The 23,099-nt window shown below is 43.7% G+C and overlaps 2 protein-coding genes and 1 long non-coding RNA gene across 7 annotated transcripts in view; 1 reads left to right on the top strand and 2 right to left on the bottom strand.

The window, feature by feature from the left end:
• The window catches only part of pip4k2aa (phosphatidylinositol-5-phosphate 4-kinase, type II, alpha a), a 30,540-nt gene extending 19,760 nt beyond the window's left edge, over positions 1–10,780 (bottom strand). For 4 of the 5 annotated variants that reach the window (XM_060045559.1, XM_060045561.1, XM_060045560.1 and 1 more), the window contains exon 1: positions 9,717–10,780. In XM_060045559.1, the coding sequence (XP_059901542.1) occupies positions 9,717–9,857 (141 nt within the window). In that variant the 5' untranslated portion in view covers positions 9,858–10,780. The remainder of the gene's footprint in view (positions 1–9,716) is intronic. The other variant, XM_060045563.1, reaches the window with a different exon arrangement.
• A 1,492-nt stretch (positions 10,781–12,272) lies between these two features.
• armc3 (armadillo repeat containing 3) lies at positions 12,273–23,039 on the top strand. The gene is made up of 18 exons (XM_060045662.1): positions 12,273–12,374; positions 12,576–12,624; positions 12,721–12,838; positions 13,101–13,226; positions 13,474–13,542; positions 13,717–13,892; positions 14,156–14,350; positions 14,615–14,807; positions 15,160–15,312; positions 16,159–16,267; positions 16,693–16,945; positions 17,589–17,725; positions 18,569–18,737; positions 19,308–19,402; positions 20,796–20,897; positions 21,484–21,669; positions 22,018–22,180; positions 22,722–23,039. The coding sequence occupies exons 2-18, from the start codon at positions 12,577–12,579 to the stop codon at positions 22,929–22,931; spliced, it is 2,502 nt and encodes an 833-aa protein (XP_059901645.1). The 5' UTR covers positions 12,273–12,374; position 12,576; the 3' UTR covers positions 22,932–23,039.
• On the bottom strand, positions 17,614–19,451 carry LOC132452852 (uncharacterized). Its single transcript, XR_009524525.1, has 3 exons — positions 19,265–19,451; positions 18,457–18,758; positions 17,614–17,746 (listed from the first exon to the last, which is right to left on the bottom strand). It is a non-coding gene; the product is annotated as an uncharacterized LOC132452852 (long non-coding RNA).
• Positions 23,040–23,099: the final 60 nt, after the last annotated feature.

Below are 23,099 nucleotides of genomic sequence, written 5' to 3'. Positions count from 1 at the left end.
TCAAGGACCCCCTCATAACCGCAACACAAATGTAATCATATAGGCTCATGTCTATTTTTTCTGTTAGATGCTTTTGAACTCTTTTATGCTTCAATCATTCAGTGCTAATACCACAATAGTGTTAAATAAGCATTTTATTGTATTTTGGCATAACTTTAAAATATGTAAATAGATTTTACTTTTTTATAAATGTGTGTGTAAAAATTTCGCCCACACACACACACACACACACACACACACACACACACACACACACACACACACACACACACACACACACACACACACACACACACACACACACACACACACACACACACACACACAGCCACAGCCCAATGTTGTCACAATGGACATGGGACAACGGCAGAGGACATGTTTATTTCCAAATGTCTGCAAGGATTGGTTTACAAGAGAGATAGTAAAGTGGTGCAAAAAAGTTAAATTATTCACCCACGTAAACACGTTACATACTGTTACCAATGGTCCATCGTAACAAATCGCCTGCTCGGCATGCCATGCATATATGGACGAAGCTTTGAAGGGGACGCAAAACACAGCTTTGGCAACGCTGTTGAACGCTGATTGGCTGTCATCAGGCGTTTGCTGCAGAAAAGTTGAAATATTTCAACTCGAGCAGCATTTGACGCGCCGCAAAATACGTGAACGCGCCTGCAGCGCGGGCACGGGCGTGCTGCGCTGCAAATCAAATCTTGCCGCGCCGCAAATCTAATTTTGCTGCCGGTTTTCTCGGCAGCAAGTGGTCCGGCAGCAAAACCCGCAACGCGTCTCTACATTCACTTTGAATGGGATCGTGCTGCGCGGCATCTTTTTGCATCTTTTGGTGTGAACGCAGGGCAGACTCGAGCATGCGTTGACAGGTTGACGCAATGTTAACAGTAGGGCTGTAACGATACACAAATTCACGATTCGGTTTGTATCACGATTTTTGACCCACGGTTCGATACATCCCACGATTCTTTTAAATTTAAAAAGCATTTTATTTAAACAACACTTAAATACCAATTATCTTAATGTAACATTTAATAACAAATAATTTGGAACACTGAACAGATTTGAACCGAAAGAATACTATTAAAGTATAGCTAAATTAATAAAGAAATAACCAAAGATTGCAGTTGGAGGAAGCTTTTTGCTGGTAGGCATAATAGGGCCCCTTTAACTGTTTGGTTGGTTTATTCAAATATCCTTATTAGCGCTTCTTATTAGGCTATGTAGCTTAAATAATGCCATAATCAGGCCGTATAGAATGCAACATGTTTAATAGCCTAACTTTCAATAGATGAGGAAAAACATGAACGTCGCAATAACGAGGCATAGTGTTACGAGTAGCATATGTGTGTGCGGGAGAATGGCAGTGTGCGTATGCGTGTGTGAGTGACGTCAGCGAGTGAGTGGACGAGCGAGGAGAGCGAGCGGTAGCGCGTGTGTCTAGTGAAGAAGCGAACGAGTCCGGTAGAATAAAGTACCCATCCTGTCAATAATCGGTGGCCGCTTCATTCCGACCTATAAGCAGACAAACTGCCAAATTTCAATCGGACAATTTGACCGAAGAGTTAGAAAGGGCATATCGCGCTTCTGCCTTCTCACACCGCGAGACAGGTTCGTGGCTTTGAGTATCGCGATTTTCGGTTTGATACGCGTATCGTTACAGCCCTAGATAACAGTTACTATTGGCCGAAAATTAAAGCAGGGGGAGGGCTGAACACAATGCGCCTGTTTAATTGGCTTTTATTTAGTTATTTAGTTGCGAGATGTGAAGGTAAAGCCTGAGGGAGTTTGACGTAATGTAAAAGCCGAGTGTTCACATTGGTTTATCGTTACGCCGACGGGAGTAATGACGACCGGCCCAACATTTTTTCCATAAATACCGGTATGTTTATGTTGTAACAACAAGCTCTTCACGGACCCCCTGGCAACGCGCCGCGGACCCCCGGGGTCCGGGGACCCCACTTTGTGAACCGAGGCCCTAGGCTACATTACAAGTGCAGAATGAAATGGAAAGAGAAAGGGAAAACTAACCAATGCTGACGAGTGACAACTCTAGAATGGGAGTGACAAGACGATTCAAGTGGCCGCTTGTCATATCTAGGCATCTCATCATAGTGACCTGGTGTGACAGGCGTCAATGTCACAGTCAAGCTGTGGATGCAATGCATTCTGGGTACTAGGCGCTCCATAGGGAGATGTCACCTGAACAACAACGCTTTGTTTCACAGAGAGCGAAAGGCAGAGACAATGACTGGTGTTACCACATCCATCTACAAACAGCCTCACATACAGAAAGAGGCTGCATCGTATAGTACATACACATTAATATATTACCTATCTACATGCTAATGCAAATATGAATGATACATATTAACTATTTATAAACCTAATTATTATTGTTACATTAATTACACAATTATACTCAAAATGTCCTCTTGTTAGACAAGGATATGATCGAGGACACATCCGGTTTCAAAATTAAGTGAGAAAGCACAACATCCCATGGCATTGTGCCAGACACGAGTTCCATTACATTGTTGTGGAGCAACACAGTATAATGACCTCCATTAGTCCAAAAGAAAGAAGTCAGGAACTTCTCAGAACACTGCTCTTGATAACAATAATTAGATGTCACATGAAAAAGTACTGGTTCTCAGACTGCAGCGTACAGCCTAGTCTACTAATAATAGATCAGATGTAAGCATCAAACAAAAGACAAGCCTATTTTCACTTCATCTGCCATTCCTAGATGGATCTAAAGCCATCTCAAACTCAAAAGAGGGTACATAACCAACCACTGAATAGCTTTTATCTGCCCACCACACAATAGGAATTTATAAGCAAGAACTGCTATGGAAATAATACCAATATGGTTGACTACACTACAGTAAAATAAAACGTTCTCTGAAGATCCTTTCTGAAGTAAATTAAAACTCCTAGAGCCGTTAGACTCTGCAAATCACACGTTCTCTTGTCTTATCTAAGGGGCAATCCCGATATCCTTCCCCGCTTGAGGGCTTCTTAAGTACGCCTCTTGAGTTGTGTTTTAGTCTTTAGCCGACATAAACCCTAATCTCCCTTGCAGCTATCAGCGCCCCCCCCCCCCCCCCCACCCCAACCCAGCCAAGTTTAACACCACTACGTCCTGTTTGTCGCAATAGTGACTAAGACAGGTTTTCCGGCCTCAGAGTTGAGCGAGCGCGAGTGGTGGCTTGGTCGGACAGGAAGGCGGTGTGTACTGCGAGTGTGTGAGAGTGTGTGTGTAGTAAGCATGCTCCGTCAGCAGCGTGGAAAGAGCACTATCTCCCCCCGACGCTGAGGGATTGATGTTTCCCCGATAGGGCCGTGCTGATACGATTGTGTTGAAATAAGAGCACAGTAATATGGAGGCTAAACGAACAAGCTTTTACTTTTCAGTTCCGAGGGGAACTGGGTTGGCCCCGTACCTAGTTGCGGTGTGCCACTACCTCGATAGGCTGTTAGGCAACAACAGGGCCGTAGATAGAAAGGTACATGGTAGAATTATTTTAAGGTCCTCTTTGTTGTGAAAATGCACCCAGGTCACCGACCCAAAAAGTAAATGATCAATGTGAATAAGGATAACATTAGAAGTAGTCATAACCAAGTATTAATTCCACTAAATCTTTGTAGGATCTTACAGGAGAGACATATGCCCCGAATGAACAGAAGGAGGATTGGGGAATCTAGTTGTGCACGACATAGACTGGATTTGATGAGACGGTTGACGTTGTCCGTCCATCTACCCATAATTATAATGGACAAACGGCCACACCGCTGTAAAGGAAATGCTGATTCAAAGCTGCGGGCACAATCTGTTGACCGATCCTGGTGAAGTATAGGCTAACTTAGCCCTAATTCAACTCTGCCCATGCTTTCTGCAGCAACAGAGTTTACTGTGGTTCTGATAACCTGAAAACCTTTTAGGCTAATTGAACAGTCTGGTAATCATAGAAACGCAATACCAGAAAAAAGCTTGCTGGTTTGGATGTTCACAAAGTTCTCATTTCCTGTTCTAATAAGCAAGTTAATAGAACTGTTTTGCTGGCTATATCTGCAGTTTCTAGCACAAAACCCCTACCGGATATGACTTCACCATGAAGTCGTAATAATACGCAACATGGGCTGCAGCACAATGCTGGACTCCATTCGATATCCATTCCAAGCCACCTTAAGCTGGGCTCAACCTCAACATGATCAAATGTTAAGGAACACATTCTGACAGCAATTGAATTGTGTGGAGTGTATCGAGCCGGGACTTGACCTTCGTGTTGTCCGACAATGCCATTACATCATTCCTCTATGTTGTCGTGCCTGGACTATTCAATGCAGGTTGTAATGTGGATACACCCTGCATAAAAGAGAAATGTCGCCCCTTCTTATCAAACCCTCTACTGCCTACACAGCAGAAGAATGGGGAGGTGGGTGTGGACGTCAAACACAGCTACGATGAGGAACAAAGTCACAGGACAGAGTCACTCAGAAGAGGGGGTTTCTCATCTGAAAGGTAAAATAAATATTCTAAAGAGTAAAAGGCCACTCTTCAGATTAGTGTTGGAAAAAAATCCATGTTTTCCAAATTAAGATTAACACTTAAGTGTTTACATACTGAAGTGTCATTTCAATTCAGTATACAAATCTATGTACAAAGGGTCTCATTAGCTACAGTAATACTCCCGCAAATGTTATGCTTACTGTGTGTGTGTGTGTGTGTGTGTGTGTGTGTGTGTGTGTGTGTGTGTGTGTGTGTGTGTGTGTGTGTGTGTGTGTGTGTGTGTGTGTGTGTGTGTGTGTGTGTGTGTGTGTGTGTGTGTGTGTCTCTCTCCACAGCTGCCCCCTGCATCCAGTCTTTATTTGGATTGCAAAGACCTGCAGGATCGCAAGCAAGGCCCAAACCACATTGTATAGTGGATCCTCAGTAGGAGATGAAGTTCAAGATGTGGGGCAATGAGGTTGCTTGCACATAAAAATACGTTTCTGTCAACCTCTGTTGTATAATGGGGCGAACAGGTTTTACATCATTGTATCACCCATCACTATCACTATTAATGTATATTCTAAATATATATTGTGCAACCATGTGCTTGTGACATTCACTTGAATCATAATGACAACTGACTGCTTATGATGCTCCAGTACAGAGACGGTTCGCTTTCTGCGCGAGGCTGAATTCAGTCAAACCCAACATTAGCAGACAAATGCAGCCGCCAATTCAATTTTCCCCTGCATATGTGCATGAACCGATTAGGATTTATGAACAAATAAAGTCAGGCCTGCAAAATGAGGACGTCATTGTCAGCACCTCCTACACACACTAGCCTCCCATTCAGCCTCCAACAGCAGTGAATAGGACAAGAGAGAAAGGGGGCCCCAGCAGAAGACATAGCCCTCCAGCAACAGAAATCATTAGCATGCAGCATACTACATACCACAAGCACCCTTGCCTTAAGATGTGTTTAAACGTGCACATGCGCGCCTGTGTGTGTAGCCAGTAACCAAATTTTGGTGTGTGCGTCATTAACTCTCTTGGGGTTCCCTTTTTCATCAGGGACTAATGTTTTTTTCTGTTGTCAATGGTAACATCGTAAACAGGTCCATCAACAAGCTAGTCATTTCTACCAGAAATAAATGCAGTGGTGGCCTATTAGTGAAACGCAAAACTATGAAAGGAATACCCTGCAATTCAATTGCAACATGTTTAAAAAGGTGCAGACCTTTGCAGCTAATGTACAGCCACGCCTGGGGTAGAACTCTGTGTCAGACTGACTGCCATGATGAGAAAGTAGGTCTTACGTGAGCTGAGCCAGTGCCAGTCTTCTGTTCTTCTTACCCATATTCATCCCATATTAGCTTTAGGTTGATCCACTGGATATTTATAGAATCCCCTATTATGCAATCAAAAAGACATAGTCACAGCTTACTGTGAGTCAGAGAAAGAGGTAAAGGGAAAGAGGGTGAGAGGGCGAGAGGGAGAGAGAGAAAACTCAGCAAATGTTGTCAGATATAATGAAAGAATCTGGCAGATGACGGTTTAGATGAGTTATGAATGTCGATAAACAGCGTCTAGATAGAATGACAAGACCTAGCCACTCTGTGCAACACAAAAGGGCCATTTAATTCAAACTAAAAACTAAGATCGACATTCTTACTTTAACAGCCCACCACTACTCATATACCTACAATGATCAGTGCTTGCTAATGAACCTGTCTTTGATGACCAGGTCAACTGGATGGGATAGAGAAGGAGGGAAACCTGACAGCAGGTCAAACGCAGGAGCCAACAAGCTGATTGTTAGGATTATATGGTAGATGCCCCAAGCCTGTGTTTAAGCCCACGAATGAGTGACAGTGCCACACAGAAAACCGACCCAACAGTGGCATCCATTCTGACTTTTTTTTTTTTTTTTGCGGCACTCAAAAAAAGCACACTGAGACCCATAGTTTTTTGAGTCAGTGCAACAACATGGAACTATTTCCCGATGAAGTCTGACAAATCTCTAAAATAATATTCCGACCATTCCCACATACACTTGTGACCCGTGTTGGAGGCAAGACATTTGGGCTTAATTGTGATAAATTGACCATTGTGCAACCATTTCTGCAACAAAGGTGCCCCGTTTCCTACGGTATGTAGAAAGCCATTCCACAGTAGCAGGCCACTCGCCGCAATACATATAGCGCTTTCAGCTGGAGGGTCCATCTAGACACAGCGGAAATTGTTCTACTCGTCAGGTTAATTTTTCACAGTGAATGTTTGCAGGGGTCATATGCTTTGATGACTCATTTAAGCTTAGCTCAGCACTGTGTTCCATTTTCCACTTTGGTTTGGTTTAGTTGACATTCTGGCGTTGGCACAAAATCAACTGGTGTTTGCATAATACAATCACTTTCAACAGATCACAAATTTGTTGTGTTATTGGAGGGCAAATGTATTTATTCTTTTGGTCCTTATAGCGCAGAGGAAGAATTGCATTTGCTTGTGATATAACATTGTAATAAAAATAAAATTAGGTTCGATACGACATGACACTCAAATTATAACGGGGAAGAATACATGTTCACACATTTCACACTGTGCAGAGAAAACATGAGATCAATTATTTAATTAATTAATTAATGTATTTATAGCAACAGAGGGTTTACTGTCGCTTTCCAACAAGACTGGGACCAATTCATAATCACTGTATCGTCATCCAATTTCACAGAATGCAATGTTTAAGTGTCTGGCTGCCGACAAAACAAGAATCCCCATATGGCACTGGTTTGCCGAATCTATTTCAGTACTGCAGACTTAAATCCTCAGCCTTCAACCGTAGCTTACTCTGGAGGTCAATGATTCACATAGCCAAATAATAGTAATATCTATTACAAAAAAATAACAAATATTTAAAAAACGAATATATCTAGAGTACAATGGTATTTGGGCAATGCACAGGTTAAAGGGGCATTCGAGTCACTGCCCCAGGTGTCATACTATAGAAACGCAGGGCAATGACCTGCAGAGGAATGGCTCGGGGCCAAATGAAGGAAACTGTATTGAGACAGAGTAGCTGAGGGATGACGCACAGGTATGTCAATTCACAGCCTAGTCTTTCTCCATAGTAGGAGCTGGTGAGCCAATAAATACAGTGGTTTCTTCACAAGTCCATGTAAGCTCACCTCCTAGGCCTCAAGAGTTTACAGCTCGGGATTGCTATTGAAACATTATTCTTTTCCACATCATTTACGCACGACTGTTGAACAGTGTACAAGTATGTATTAATGGTATTAATGGCAAAGTGTCAAGCAATGTTAATTAGTCAGCTGCTCCATTATGGCATTAAAGTCTTAATAGTAAGCAGCTTCTGATTTTAAAGCTTCCGACAAGCAAGGCCATGAGTACAAAACATAGCAGTATTGTTGGAATTTTGAAATTTGGCAGTATACCAAAACAGTGATGAAACACGGTTGTGCACATGCCTGAAACAATCTCTTGTTTTGACTTCTGACTGTTTAAGCTCTCCCGTCGTGTCAGCGGTTAACAATCATGTAGCCGCAACACCATGCAATGCCATGGATCGGTTCCATACGTCATTGGTCCCCCAGCCACAGCAGAGATAGGGTGGGACAGTTGTAGCAAAGGTCAAGGCGGATCTCGCATCTGGATTTCAACAGGTCTGTGCCCTCGCTTTAACAAGCGTTCCATGACTTCTGGGCTACTTACACTCAAGTGTCACACGGTTTAATATCCCCATTCAAAAAAAAGAATAAACCTTCAACCTACACAAATGGTAGTTTGTGGTCCAAAAATAATCCCACGCAGAACAAGTATTACAGTTGCTGGTGGCCTGGCATCGATAGTACAATTATTTCAGAACTACGGTACAAGCAAACGATCACTGTAACTGAAGCAGGCATGGTAGTGAGGGGCATGAGGGAATATGCTGGAGGACTCCTTGGTCTGTGTTATGCAATCAAAGAGAATAGTTTGAACATGTTGCGCTGCTGAAAATTGCAAAGGATTGTATTCCTCAACAGTCTGGTGTGTTATGGGCCATGCAGCTGGAGTTGATTGCCAATATATGCTTATAAGCAAAACAACATTTTGGTCTGCACCACAAGTGCCAATGAAGCAATACTTAAAAGTGCCAAATGGTGATTAAACATCCCGATCAAACACCATTTAAAAACCGACCTAATCTATCTGCTTGGGGAACCAGTTTTTCGTACAACTTTCGGCAGGGAAATATTCTTGACAACAAGAAGTGTTGAAATTATGCCCAGTTCTCCAATAAATCCATAGGGCAGTGTTGTAATGTCACTAGGCCTAAATCAAACATGCAGTGTGTACTTCTGTAAATAAAACCAGGGATCTACAAAAGCGATAAACAAGAAATTGTCTTTACATCTAATGCACTTAGATGAACTATAAGAGACATATTCAATGCATCTAAACTAAGAGCAGGTCAGTGTGTTAGATTGTTACGAATCCTTTGTAATATCCTGGCATAGTAATTGCAAATGATTATGTCAGTGTTTTTTAAATGAACCAATGCTGCAATAACATAAACTATACATTTAAAGATATTACAATAAGATAAGGCTATAGCATATAGTGTATACATTATAGCCATGTTTACAGGATTGGGTTGTCTGTTTTCCAAAAATAAAGGTAACCGTGGTCTTTTGCACATTTTCGATTTGGATAATTTTCCGACGAGGAAGGGACATTGGCGGTTGAAATACATATTTGGATCCATTCTGCCTGAGTGGTTCCGTGTTTAGCAAGGAAGAGACAGTGAGTAGAGATAAGCTCTTTTGCATGGAAAAATGACAGGGTCTGGGCCGAGGAGCTTATCCTACATATGCACAACAGGAAGCCAAAGAAGAAGCTCTAATATGCGCACATCTTTTAACGAACACGTTGATATCATTCATAATGAATTACAGTTTATACAAGTCTGGCCCGCGTTTAATTAACAAATCACCAAGTCAAATATAGACCGTGAGAAGCTGCGATCACACGGTCACGGTCGTATTTGCATTTGAAAGCGGTGCAGCCTTATGACAGCAGCAGTTAAATTAGATGGGTCTGTCAACAGCTGTACCACTGTATACAGAAGCCGACTAGCGGGTATGGATAGGCTTAATGTTTGGCTCTCTAAAACACCGCCATGCAAAATATGTTGGAACAAGGATTGACTTACCGAATGGTTGACTCCCCACATCACCACGCTGAGCAGAGGGTCGCTGGCACGAAAAAGCTTCACTTTTTGGGCAACGAAGTGTTTCTTCTTTGTCTTCGTTTTACTCGCAATAGATGCGACAATAGCACTCGCCGAAGCCATCTTTCAGAGCAGTAAAATGTGTGCTTATGAGCCCGTATAGAATATCGTTGCGTTACTTTTTCTCTTTCTACCACCAGCTCCCGTCTCAACGAATAGAGACACTATTCATTCAGCCAACTAGCTATTACAAGCGTCCTGATTTGTGATTAATCCGACCTTTCCTCACTGGTGCTATGCCCCTATCTAGACAAACTAGAATCCAATCTACTTCGGCTAATACTGCCCTTTCTACGTTCGCTGAACAGCTCGCTCCTTCATTCCAGCCCACATCACAAGTCACCGCTTCCTTCCTAGACTTGTCTCCTGGCTCTCAGCAGCCGAGCCACCCTCCGAGTGGCCGTTAGCCAAGGCAGATAGCCACACAGCTAATCACCGGGATGCAAAATATTACCGATTTTTTTTAATCACACCGAGAACCCCCTATGGAGGTAACGATCACAACGTAGAGACTGATGCATGTACTCTAATTATGCTCAGACTACAGTCTAAAAGCGCCATAGAGATTGCTACCATTAAGGTAGCTCCAATCCGATCCTCACTGTTCCCTGACCTTCGATAGCAAGCAAGCTAGCCCGTGAGATGAATGACGGCTACGGAGGCACCGAGAGCACTTCACCGCGCAGTCCTTGCAGCTGGAAAAGCTCCGTTCATCAGCTAGCTAAGCTAAGCCACTAGCCGCTACAGCTAGCCAACGTTTAAGCGCTCGTCACGTTGCGTATTGGAGGTCAGTCCACAGAGCTCACTGACTGTCTATTGCGCTGAAGGTATCTGGCTTCGCCCGGTCGCTATTAAAACGTTACGAGACATATCTAGTACTAACAGCTCTATCCGCAACAGCTAAATCCCGAGCCCTTTACGTGTGTGTGGCTGTCAACTGACAGCTCGACGGAGGGGAGGTGACAGCCTGCGTTCCCTCGTGCACATAGAGCCGACGTGCTGTTTCTCTCGCTCTGATTCGCTGACGCCCACCCCCCGCCCCTCCCTCCTCTCTCCTCTCTCCCCTTCTTCGAAGACACACACACACGCACACACGCACTCACGCACACACGCACATACACGAGCACACACATAATGCATGAACACACATGCATACGCACACACAAACACGTACACACGCATGCACGAACGCACTCAGCGCGCGCATATCATTCAGTGTCATTTGAAAAGGCGCAACAATTTCAGTATCGGATTCCATTTGAGTCAATATTAAATAAAAGGCTATGAAATATATAAATTAGGCTATAAAGAGATGCAAATACATAAATACGTTTGTATTTAGAATTTTTTGCATGACTTTTACTTATTTCAGGACACTTATCTGTTTCATTATGGCACATTTTATTTTATTTCATAATGCCCAATTTTGTTATTCAATGCCCCACTTATTTCATAAAGCCACGTTTCCATATTCAAATGAGGGGACATCTTCCAAATTAGTCTCAAACAATTAAAGACTTCGACATCCATGTCCATATCTTGAAGAGCACTTATCCACCCGAGTATTTTTTTTAAATAATACAATACGAGGCTGAATAATATATGATATGTAACTGATAAAGCATACTGATCGATTTGATCGGCTAAGAATAGCATGGTATCTCTGAGCCCATTGATTTCTTTCATTTTGTCTTCAAGAACAGCTTGTCCCACCTTATTTTCATAGTCCTATGGAGTAATGTCCTTCCATCCGCCAGAATCTTTGCAGCTTCACTATATTCAGTACTGTTGTATATTCAGTGATTCACTGCTGTTGCTTTGGTCTGATAACCACGCCACTCATTTGAACATGTATAAAAAAAATTAAAGTTCCCTGAAATAAATAACAGTAGTTATTGTGAAAAAAGTCCATATTATTTTATTCAATATATTGACAAATTGTAATCTATTTATAAACGTATTGCCTCATTCATTCATTTCATAGCCATATTTTTTTTATTGACTCAAATGGTCCTTAATGGTCATTAATGTCTTCTTGACTGCCTACCTCTAATAGCCAATTTTATTGAACCCGTCCTTCCATTTTGGTTTGATTTATTACTTGAGATGATCCGGCCACTAGAGTATCATAGCACTGCTCATTATTCCACAAAAGGTTATATGGGTGTGTTGTTGGTCCAATATAGGCACATTGGCCGTTTGGATTTCGATTATAGGCCAGAATTTTTTTTAAAAAGAAGAAGAAACCAGAAAATGCTTCCAATCCTTGCAAATAAGACCAGCAGCAGCCTGCTACGAAACAGTTAGAACAAAGGTCGAAGAGACATATGTTGCATGTAAATCCTACAACAACATAATATGATATGTAAAATGCTAACTACAGCGCATCCTGTTGGTATTGGCATGACCTTGCTGTTTTTACAGGTCAAAATAAATGAGTGACAACACCTCAACCCCCTTCCCCCCATGCACACTGCGGCTCAGGTCGCTTAGCAACGCAGTGTCAACCTCACTTCAAAACACCGCACTCCGGTTTCAAAGCTCCCCTGAAGTTTAAAGTGCCTCTTCGGTGTTGAGCAGGTATGATTCATTATACCGATTATAATGAAGATCAAGAAGTAGGCTAGATATGTTATTCAATAAAATGCAGCCATGTCAATGCTAGTGGACATGGTTGTATGGCAGTGTTTAGCTCCAAGCTAATTCCCTTTTAGACTAACTAGCCAGTAGCCACTAATGTTGCCTCGACTGCATCTAACCGTTTCACTTTTATGTTTATAGAATGGGTAAGAAAGTAAAGAAAGAGATTGAAACACCACGCAAAGAGCCGGTAAATTATATTATAAGCCCATTCACTAAATTTTCGTCACCCCTTCTTTAGCACATAAACATGTTACTTTAACTGAAGAACACTTTGCAATTTCAGTTTGAACCATTACCATTTGAGAGCAAAACTCCCGCCACAGTGGTCTTGATGCTGAGCTCACCCGAGGAGGACGTTCTGGCCAAAGCATGTTATGCCATTTATAAATTCGCAGAGAAAGGTAGGACAAGGGCTGAATTAATTAATTAATTGATTGATGAATGTGTCGGATCGCCAGGTTGTTGTTTTCTCTTCAGAAACTACATTTTTATATTTTAAATAAATACGCAAGGCACATTCCACAGTATATATATATATGACTCACACATACGGATTACAGACACACAAACACACAGCATGCACAGACACAGAATGCACGTATAAAATGCTTGTCAAGGGACCGTGGTCATTTCTTCCTGCTCAATGTCTCCCCCTATCGCCAGGAGAGGAGAACAAGTTGTCACTGCTTGGGCTCGGGGCTCTGCCGCCTCTCTGCCAGCACATTAACCACGAAGACAAAAGGGTTCGACGCAATGCCATCATGGCTGTGGGCATGATGGCGGCCAATGGTGTGTGTGAGCCAATGTGGTCTCCTGCGTGATTAACTAAGTAAAAGTTTATGTTGCCACATAGTGTGTAACATAAATGTACAAGAAACATACAAAACACACATAATTTGATTATATTTTTAGTTGCCAACTCTTACTTGTTCACTATCATGCATTTTATTTTTTCTAATAGGCTGAGAAATTGTTCGGTTTACCCAACAGCAATGTGTTCCAATGTGGCTCCCTTTGTCTCTATTTCCTTTGGCAGTTGATGTGAAAATTGCTCTAAAGAAACTTGATGTAATACCATCAGTCATTGAAAAACTGTTGCCTGAGGGTAAGTCATGACTTTGAGCTATTCCAACCGGCTGACCATCTGAATAATGAATTGTCCAATTGCTGGTGGTGTAGAGGTGAAGCGAAGACAAATACTTCCACTGTGCCATGTTATTTGATGCATTCCTTTTCATATCCTGCCCTCTTATTTGAACCCACTCTGCTCCTGCTACAGAGGAGACCGTGGTCCATGAGTTTGCCACTCTCTGCCTTTCAACATTGTCGGTGGACTTCGTCTGTAAGGTCCAGATCACCGAGAACAAGGGGCTGCCATCTCTGATCCGGCTCCTGTCTGGTCCCGATCCAGATGTCACCAAGAACACTCTGGAGATCGCCCTGAACCTGGTCCAGGTACAACGGTGTACATGAATCGATGTTGTTTTAATGTTTTTGCCACAGTAACTGACATTACAATGCTTATAGCCTCAGTAATAACCGCTTACTAAAGGCAATTTTACAATCCTTAAATACAATTTGATTACAGTTTGATTACACAGTTTGATTACACAAAAGAAAAGGCAGATCGACTGAGGCCTGCAAATTATATCAGATATCTTTTAGTGGAAATCATTTCTTGTTGTTAAATAAAATAAATTCTATCGGTCGCTGTAAAGGATCACCCTAACCGTGCGGCCCTGGGAGAGCTGGGGGGGGTCCCCCCACTGTTGGCCCTGGTGAGGTCAGAGTTCCCGGTCATCCAGCTGCTGGCCCTTAGAATCCTGGAGAGACTCACCCTCGACCGTGACGCACGCGCAGCCTTCAGAGAGGTGCAGGGCTTCGAGAAGATCATGGACTTCATCAACGACAAGGTAGGTCTGTGATAGTGTGTGTGTGTGTGTGTGTGTGTGTGAGTGCCCGGGTGTGTGTATGTCTATGTGTGTCGATGTGTGTATTTATGCGCATGCGCCAATGTGTCTTGAGTGTGTTTCGCCTTATTTTGATGGGAAAGGCTTCATAATTGGCAGATGAACATGTTGCAATCTCTAATTCGTATAGTTCAGTCTTTAGAAACAAAACACGGCTAGTCATGGATTTAAAAATGTACCTCATGTTTCTCCATGTTGCTCCTCCAGGACCTGAGTGACCTTCACGTGGAGGCCCTCAGGGTGGTGTCCAACTGCGTGGCAGACCGGGAGAGCCTGCTGCTGGTCCACCAGACCGGAGGCCTCAGCCGGCTGATCCAGCTCGTCGCCCTCTCACCTGCCCCCGCGCTGCCGGAGGTCCAGACCAGCGCTGCCACCTGCATCGCCATGGTGGCACGGAGCTGTAAGCTGCTCTGAGGCTAGGGAGGGAGAGGGGTGGTGGTGGTGGTGGTGGGGGGAGAGAGAGAGAGACACAGAGAGAAAGAGAGAAAAAAGAGCGAGGGAGCAAGAGAGAGAGTGAGAGGAAGGGGGAGAAAGACAGGGAGTGAGGGGGGATGGACGGAAAGAAGGAGGGAGGGGTGGTGGAGGGAAGGGTGTCATACCCTAATTAGACCTTGATTGATACACATCCGGACACAGGCAGAAATACACACACATGTGCGCTCGTGGCGCCATGCATCTCCGCTCCTTTAGACAAACCAAAAGTGAAGCCTGTCATGGATGAGCATCAACACAAACTCTGTCATGTTTATTAGCAGAGAACCGGAAGCTGCTCCACGCGCACGACGTGGAGACGGCTCTGGTGGGGCTACTGTCTGCTGAGGGAGATGGTGTGAAGACGGCAGCCTGTCATGCCGTGGCCACCATGAGTATCCATCTGGTCAGCAAAGACACCTTCAGGGAACTGGGTAAGACACGCACACACGCACGGAGACGGATACATACACAGTCCCAAGCATGGCCGTAGATACACGTATAGATATACACATTGACACAGACAGTACATAGATACACACATAGACACAAGCATGGTCATAGATACGTATATAGACACAGGCAGTACATAGATACACACAAATACAGAGACAGTACATAGATACACACTCAGGCAAAAGCATGGACATAGATAAACAAATAGATACACACATAGACACGGACAGCACAAAAGACACAACAATACACACATAGACAAACATGGACATAGATAAACACATAGAGACAAACGGTACAAAAATACACACGTAGACAAACATAGTGACACATATTGGCACAAGCCTGGACATACTGTATCCACAGACACAAGCTTGAACATTGATTCACAAAAATATAGACACATTGGCCATCACAGTAGAAAGATGCACACTTAGAGACCAAAAGTACATAGAAACACACATGCAGCAGCACATAGATACATATACACAGAAACTACCTATATACATACAGATACACAAATATATAGTCTAAGCCTAATCCTACCAATAAATAGATTCACAGATCCGTATTGATAGTAACAAAGACAAATAGAGAGATCATTTCACACATTCATGCATACATAGGTACATGAACATCAAGATTTAGTCGAAATTGATAGAGACCTGCATAATCAAATTAGCCAAAGCACTTTCTCTGAGATAACAGCTACTTGCCCTATGCACGCAGACATGCTATGTCCCACACATACCATCACCGCTAACAACTACGTCAGAATGCATCACGCCTGTATGAATGTGTGTGCGTGTGTGTGTGTGTTTCAGAGGCCCTGCATGTTGTGGTGCAGTTGCTGAGCCACAGTTGTGTGGAGTTGCGTCAGGCTGCCGTCCAGGCCCTGTCGAGCCTCACGCACGACAGTCAACTCAACGCTGCGTGAGTCCCTCAGCCATCCCCTACCACCAACCTCTCTCTCTTTCTCTCTTTCTCTCCCTCACACACACTCCCTCTCTCGCACATTCTCGTCCATGTCCTGTGAACATTTTATGGGAGCAGTCAGCAGTCTTAGTCATTGGAGAAGGTCAGATATAATTGCCTTAGTCATTGCATCACTATAGTATTTAGTCAATATTGTATTGGAAGAAGTTATGAGAAGAATATATTGCCCTTTGCGGATCCACATTGAGAACCCTCTGTAGTGATTGTTTATGGAATGTCTACTAAAGAAGTTTTAATGTCAATTAATACTTTTCATTGTAAAATAAATGCTGTACAGGCAAAAAATTATGATTTTTTTGGATAAACAAGCAGTTTATCCAGTTCAATAACTGTCAACCAAGTTTCCCTCTGGCGCCCCCTAGTGCTGTGGAAGAGGCGGCCGGGGTGGAGGTCTTGGTGCAGATGCTCAGCGAGGGCTCCTCCACGCTGGTCAGCCATGCTGCGGCCACCCTGGCCAACATGGCCGACCAGGAGCCCCTCCGATGCAGGATCCTGACACATGGGGCCGCGGCAGCGCTGGTTGGGACCCTGCAGTCCGCCACCACCACCGACAGCCTACTGCAGGTCACGCGATGCCTGGCCGCGCTCGCATGCGAGCCACACGCCAGGAAGGAGGTGTGTGTGTGTGCGTGCGTGCGTGCGTGCGTGTTGACCTTATACTCATTAATTGCATCAAATGCAATACTGAGCCATAGGATGAATGATCTATTAATCAAAGTACGTCAACCGAGCTTGGTTATTAAAAACCTTAAAGCCAGGGTAGGTAATATGGAGAACCCAACCAGCTACTGTTTTAAAGTAGCCAACCGAAAAAACCAAACCCTCCCTTCAGGCTCCCTCTGGGCTCCCTCTGGGCTCCCTCTGGGCTCCCTCCGACACTTCAAAACACATGACCCTCCTGCTAGCTTTAGAAAAAAGGTCTGCCCACCCTTTTCAAAGATTCCTGTCATGCACAATGAGTGCACGGACAGAGTGCACCGAGGTAGCCGTAGGTAGGTAGAAAGGCAGGTAGGCCATCGCATAATTTCATTTGGGCCGAAATAAACAATTGGATTGACTACAGGCCTTTGACAGCAAGAGATACCGTTTTTTCCAAAAATGCTTCCAAAATAAATTGCCTACACTAGCTTTAATGATTCATGAATGGGGTTTTAAATAGACTGGAAATACCGGTTTTTACCATCATACATTGAAAGATGCCAACCTGAGAGCAGGGCACATTAATACTTGAAGAGTGTTTGGTCCCTTCCCTACCTAGTTCCGAAAGGCAGGAGGTCTGCCTCCACTTGTCCGCCTCCTTAGCTCACGTCACAAGGAGGTCCGTAGCAATGCCTGCTGGGCCATCAGCGTCTGCGCCAACGAGGAGGCCACGTCAGTGGAGCTCTGCAAGCTCGGGTAAGACCACGTGCTCATGTCCTATAAAACACAAACCCAAGGAAAAAGATAGGAATTATGTTTTTATGTTTTTTCCGCTTGCCATTTCTTCAGCAACACACAAATAGGAATTATTCTAATGTAGTATTTGCTCTAGATACCCAACCATTTGCTCCAAATAATTCATAAAGTCGTGACTATGAAGATATTTTGCGAAGCATAATATCGGATAAGTTTGGAGTGAGTGTGTTGGTGGCGGAACGACACAAAGTTTTGCAGCAACTTGAGCCTGTGCAACTTAATAAACGATAGCTTATACTTTTCATTTATCAATGATTGGGATTTATTTGTAGAGCTCTGCAGACTTTGATGTTGCATCATTAGGCCAAAACAACAATTTTAGTTTCAAAAAGATTTCATGCATGCTCCCTATACCAGAAATTCAAAATAACGGAATGGGGACGCTGACTCTTTGTGAAATCCGTGCCCATGAAACGAGCGCCGTCAACATTTTCACTCTCAAGCTCACTCCAGGGGTCCCTGCTACAGCGCTGAATGAAGTCTAGCCTACAAGAAAACCTTGTTTTGCTTCAAATTGTAGATTTTTTTTCCATGAAGGGTCGTTGTGTCTTCAATCCTTTGGCTACGCAACACTTCGGTTACAACATTGACAGACATGGAAATGGCATTTTCTCATCTTCTGTTATATCTGATATTTTCCTACTTATAATGCAGTTGCAGTAGATTCTTACCGACCAGCAGATGGCACAAGAGTGATTGCATCTGTGCTCTATCCCATACATTGTGAGTGTTGACAGAATCGAGAACAGCTTAGAAACTGCTCGTTTCTGTGGCGTTCCTCAGGGCGTTGGAATCGCTCCAGGAGATCAATGAATCCCCGAACCGCAGGAACCGATTCAGCGAGATGGCGATGTTCAGGCTATTGGCCTCCAACCTGTCGGTTAAATACTGTGTGACGGGACGCCTGGCCTCCACAGACATCACCACAGATGGCTTCTACGATGCCGGCCCGGTGCGTGTGAATGACACTTTGCTGGATAGTGACAAGTGGAAACATTTATTACATAACGTTAAGAACGAGCGAGAAGATGGAGCCCTGCAGCCACAATCTCATTGCATTACATATGATTACAGTTCAGAATTTAATGAGGTATTTTTGGTTGCTTAAAAAAACAAATCATCAGTTCCCTAGTTTGCTCCCTAGTTTCCTTAAAAAAAACATTTCAATGTTAATTTAAGCAATAAGCCACGAAAGGCCTTGATTTATAATGATATTGGAACTGCTAGGATTTTTTTAAAGCCCTTCAAGCTGTTTTTAAATTCTGGTAAAACACAACCTCAAGTGGCTTATTGCTTTTATAAAACGATTACTAAAACAGTTACTACACATCCTAGTAAGATTTCACAAAAAAACAAACGATATGGTTCCTCAAGGGAGAAAAATGGTTGCCGAGCAACACAGGCTAGAACACTTTGTAATTTCCGTCACATTAACACAACGCTCCTCCTTAAAACATTAGTGCCCCAATAATAACTTACCGGTATACCTTTCCCAACCCGTGTTCTCCTGCCTCGGCACTAGGTTCGTCCGGGGGATAAGGTCATGACTCTTGAGGAGTTGTCCAAGCAGCACGTCAACCGGAAACGACCTGTCCTCGTCGCCAACGCTGCAGCTAAGTACGACCCCAACCACCATACATATAGACAGAGAGAGAGACAGACAGACAGACGGCAGACGGACGGACGGACGGACGGACGGACAGACGGACAGACACAGACAGACAGACAGACAGACAGACAGACAGAAAAACAGACAGACAGACAGACAGACGGACAGACAGACATGCTACTAGATATTGGCACGCATTACGCTGTAGTGATACAGAGGTTAACTTCACGTCTTTGTGTTCCAATTCAGATGTTTTTTGTATTTTAGATATAATGCTGATCTGATATTTATAATAGAGGACACACCTTTCATACAATATGCACTTCTGGAAGCTGTAACTTCCAGAAGTGCATATTTCTGGAAGTTACATACAGGCTATTGGAGGCTTCATTTGTTTTTACAATAAACTTATTTATCTTCATAAAGTATGAATTTATCATCTTTTTTTTTTTACATCCAATAAAAAACAGCAAGGTATAAACTATTGGATAAAGTAGGAGATGAGAACATGGCCTTATATAAAATGCTCAATTTAAGAAAAGTGATGCTTTAACAGCCAGTCACTGGATGATGGTTGTTTGGGAAGGTTTTCTGCCTTTCCTAGAAAGCGTTTGGCTGTTTGCTCAGCCATCCTCTGTGGGTGCTATTAGCGAAGTTGGTGGATGTGTCTCCAACAAAGCGCTGTAGACTCCCCCCACACACCCCCTCCGTCCACCAATCCCGGGCCCCCTCTACGCTTCCTCTGCAAGCCGCCTGGGAGTCAGCAGGACCCGAAGGCTAAACAATTCAGCTCCTTGGAGAGTGTGGCAACCTCAATGCAAAACACACACCCTCCGCCACACACACACACACACACCCTTTTAGTTTTTCCATTAATTACATTGTCATTGAAAATAAAACACATAAAGGGGCCCTCTTTGTGTGTGTATGTATTTAATTGCCTGCCAATCGGCTCTGTCATAGAGTGCTGAGCCTGTACAACCGAGACGCACACCTATTGTGGCTTCACTTATGTCACTGCCAGTAACAGTAACAACACAAAGGACTCATACTGATCTATTGAAGGCGGACTGACCTGTCAGTGGTCAATGCGACAGACTTTGCCTTCTACTTTTACACTTTCCAAAAGGTAGCAACCATAACATAAAAGTATAATTTGATTTGTTTGGGGATGGTTGATTCAGGTTGCATTATAAGTAATAGAAAATGGAATTCTGACAGAAGTTATTATACACAAATATATAAAAAAATATAAATTACTACTAACTGTAGCCCAAATCTTCCAATATGAATGAACAAGACCCAGCATGAAGGAGAGAAAAAAAACAGAGTGCAAGCCTTGCACTCTGCCCTTGCACTGCAAGGGTAGATGGAGGAGCTCTGATCTCTGTGTTCCAACAGATTGCAGGCCCAGCCGTCGGGCGAGAGTCTGGACCTGGAGCCTAGCCCCCCATACGCGCGCAGCGGCTTCGTGTGCAGCAAGGCCGGAACTAGGACCTCAAGGTCCTAGTTCCTAGTTCCTAGTTCCTAGACCTCAAGAATCCAAGATCCGCCCTTGGGAGGCCATTTCGGATCAGATACCCAGGCCTTTCGGTGGTGTCTCCTAGTCCCCCATTAAAAATAAGACATGTAATTGGCGCAAAAAAATGGTTGAATATCAAAATCGATTTAAATAAATGATGTAATATGTAGTTGTGGACTGATCTGGGGCTATTCTCACATAGCTATCTACTCACTTTTCAATTTTTTCTATTCCAATTTCAATTGTATATGTCCCAGTAATATATATATATAATGTCATCACAACCGTGAGCAATCCGGGACTGCCTGATTTAGATTCATCCCTTGTGCTCTCCCTTTAGTTTACAATAACATGTAATAACATCATTAAGTTCAAGGTGAAGCATTTCCTTTCACCCGGTAAGTACCATGCAGCGAAGGAGCGAGGAGTAGATGAGCTCAGAGAATTATTTTGTGAATAATTCCTGCCCTCTAGTGGTCAGATGTAAATTATTGCTTCTTTAACTTCCTTTAACTGATATCCCTCTCCATTTTATGTGTTTGCTTTAATATTTAATCTGTGCTGTAGAGGAAAGAGCAGAGATCAGAAGGAAGAAGACAGGGATGGGGATGAGAGCAACGACCAACCCGAGCCTGCTTTGGAGAAGCTGTGGCCGCCGCCCTGCGACACTGCATTCCAGAAGCTTGTGACAGAAGCCACTAAATCCGTCCTCATCCTGTGCGATCCGAGGGAACAATATGTCACCCTCGCCAGGTGACTGAGTCGCACATTCCCAATTATTACATAGCGCACAGAATAGTTCATAAGAGATAATGTTTTGAATTGAGATAATGGAGGTAGTATTTAATAAAGAGAATAAAGGAGAGTAACGTAACTGTAAATTAGTTAACTCAGTCCATTTGTATCACACATGGAAGAACACATAGGTAATAACACTTTTTCTTTCTACAGCCGAGCACATCTTCATAGCCCTGTAATACCCGTCTCATCACTGCCACCTACTGGCCGTTATGTTAAGAACATATATTGCATCACAAACGCCACAAGAAACTGAAGCTCACCCCTGTCTCCTCCATGGATTTCTGATGGATTTCCTTCCAGGCTGGTGAGCGAGGCATTGGGTGGAGCGGTGGAGACGGACAGACTGCATGAGTTCCACTGGGAGCTCCACCTGAGTGAACTCAAATTCAGGCGGCGCTCCAACGTCGTCCCCATCGGTAGTGTCTGCAAGGGGATCTACTGCCACAGGGCCATGCTTTTTAAGGTACAGGCCTACGTTTGCCCTGGATCTCTAGCCTACCTCCAGGAACACGGTCTCCATTTTCCTTATTTCTCTTTCATCAGAGCCCTGCCAACTGATGCATGGTCAAAGGGGTGATGTGATGCCACTAGGTTTGAGTGTTAGCCATTACAAGCCGTTTGGAAAACCGCAGTTTCCTGTGTTTTAGTGATCCCTAGTCGAGGTGTCCACCTAGATGTGTGCTGGATATATCCGTCTACCAGCCTACCCCGTGGACTGGAGACAATGTTTATTTTCTAGCCATCACACATCTAGGTGGACACTCCAACAGGAAAAGGCCGATTTTCAAGCTCTCAACTGGTGGCATAATATCACCCCTTTAATGATCTTTTGACTTTGCCTGTTTTGACATTATATGAGGATCTAGAACGTCACTCCTCTTCCTCCATATGAACAGGTCTTCCGGTTACATAGCGCCATGACTTTCTTTCCCCTGCATCAATACTCTGCTCCACGTGACCCTCATTGGCCATCAATGTTTTCCCCCCCAAATGACCCCCTGCAGTGTTTAGCTGACCGTGTCGGGGTGAGCTGCAGCCTGGTTAGAGGCGAGTATAACCGGGCTTGGAACGAGGTCCTGCTTCCCGGGGAGACCCAGCCTGGGGCTCCACCAAGACCCCAACCCCGCAGCCTGTACGTGGTGGACCTCATGCACCAGCCCGGCTCCCTGCTGAGAGCCAATACACCGGCCGCCATACAGTACCAGAGTATTTAGAACCCATGATGCAATACAGACAGGTGGATCTCAATATAGACTACTTTCCTACAGTTTCTTTTATTTCTATTATGCGTTGCTTGTTTTGCCAAATCATAATAAAAGATCAGAGTGGTTCTGCATATGTGATTCCTCTTTTTTTTCACTTTCTATACTCCTATTTCTTTG

Source organism: Gadus macrocephalus, chromosome 23 (assembly GCF_031168955.1).
Source record: "Gadus macrocephalus chromosome 23, ASM3116895v1".
Taxonomy (NCBI): Eukaryota; Metazoa; Chordata; class Actinopteri; order Gadiformes; family Gadidae; genus Gadus; species Gadus macrocephalus.
This window is presented reverse-complemented; position numbering and strand designations above follow the sequence as displayed.

Excerpts from the sequence above, each read along its gene's own strand:
- armc3 (XM_060045662.1), top strand. The coding sequence starts at position 12,577 with ATGGGTAAGAAAGTAAAGAAAGAGATTGAAACACCACGCAAAGAGCCG. Across the intron at positions 13,543-13,716 it reads TGAAAAACTGTTGCCTGAGG|AGGAGACCGTGGTCCATGAG; the intron begins GTAAGTCATGAC and ends CTCCTGCTACAG. Across the intron at positions 14,808-15,159 it reads CGCCATGGTGGCACGGAGCT|CAGAGAACCGGAAGCTGCTC; the intron begins GTAAGCTGCTCT and ends CATGTTTATTAG.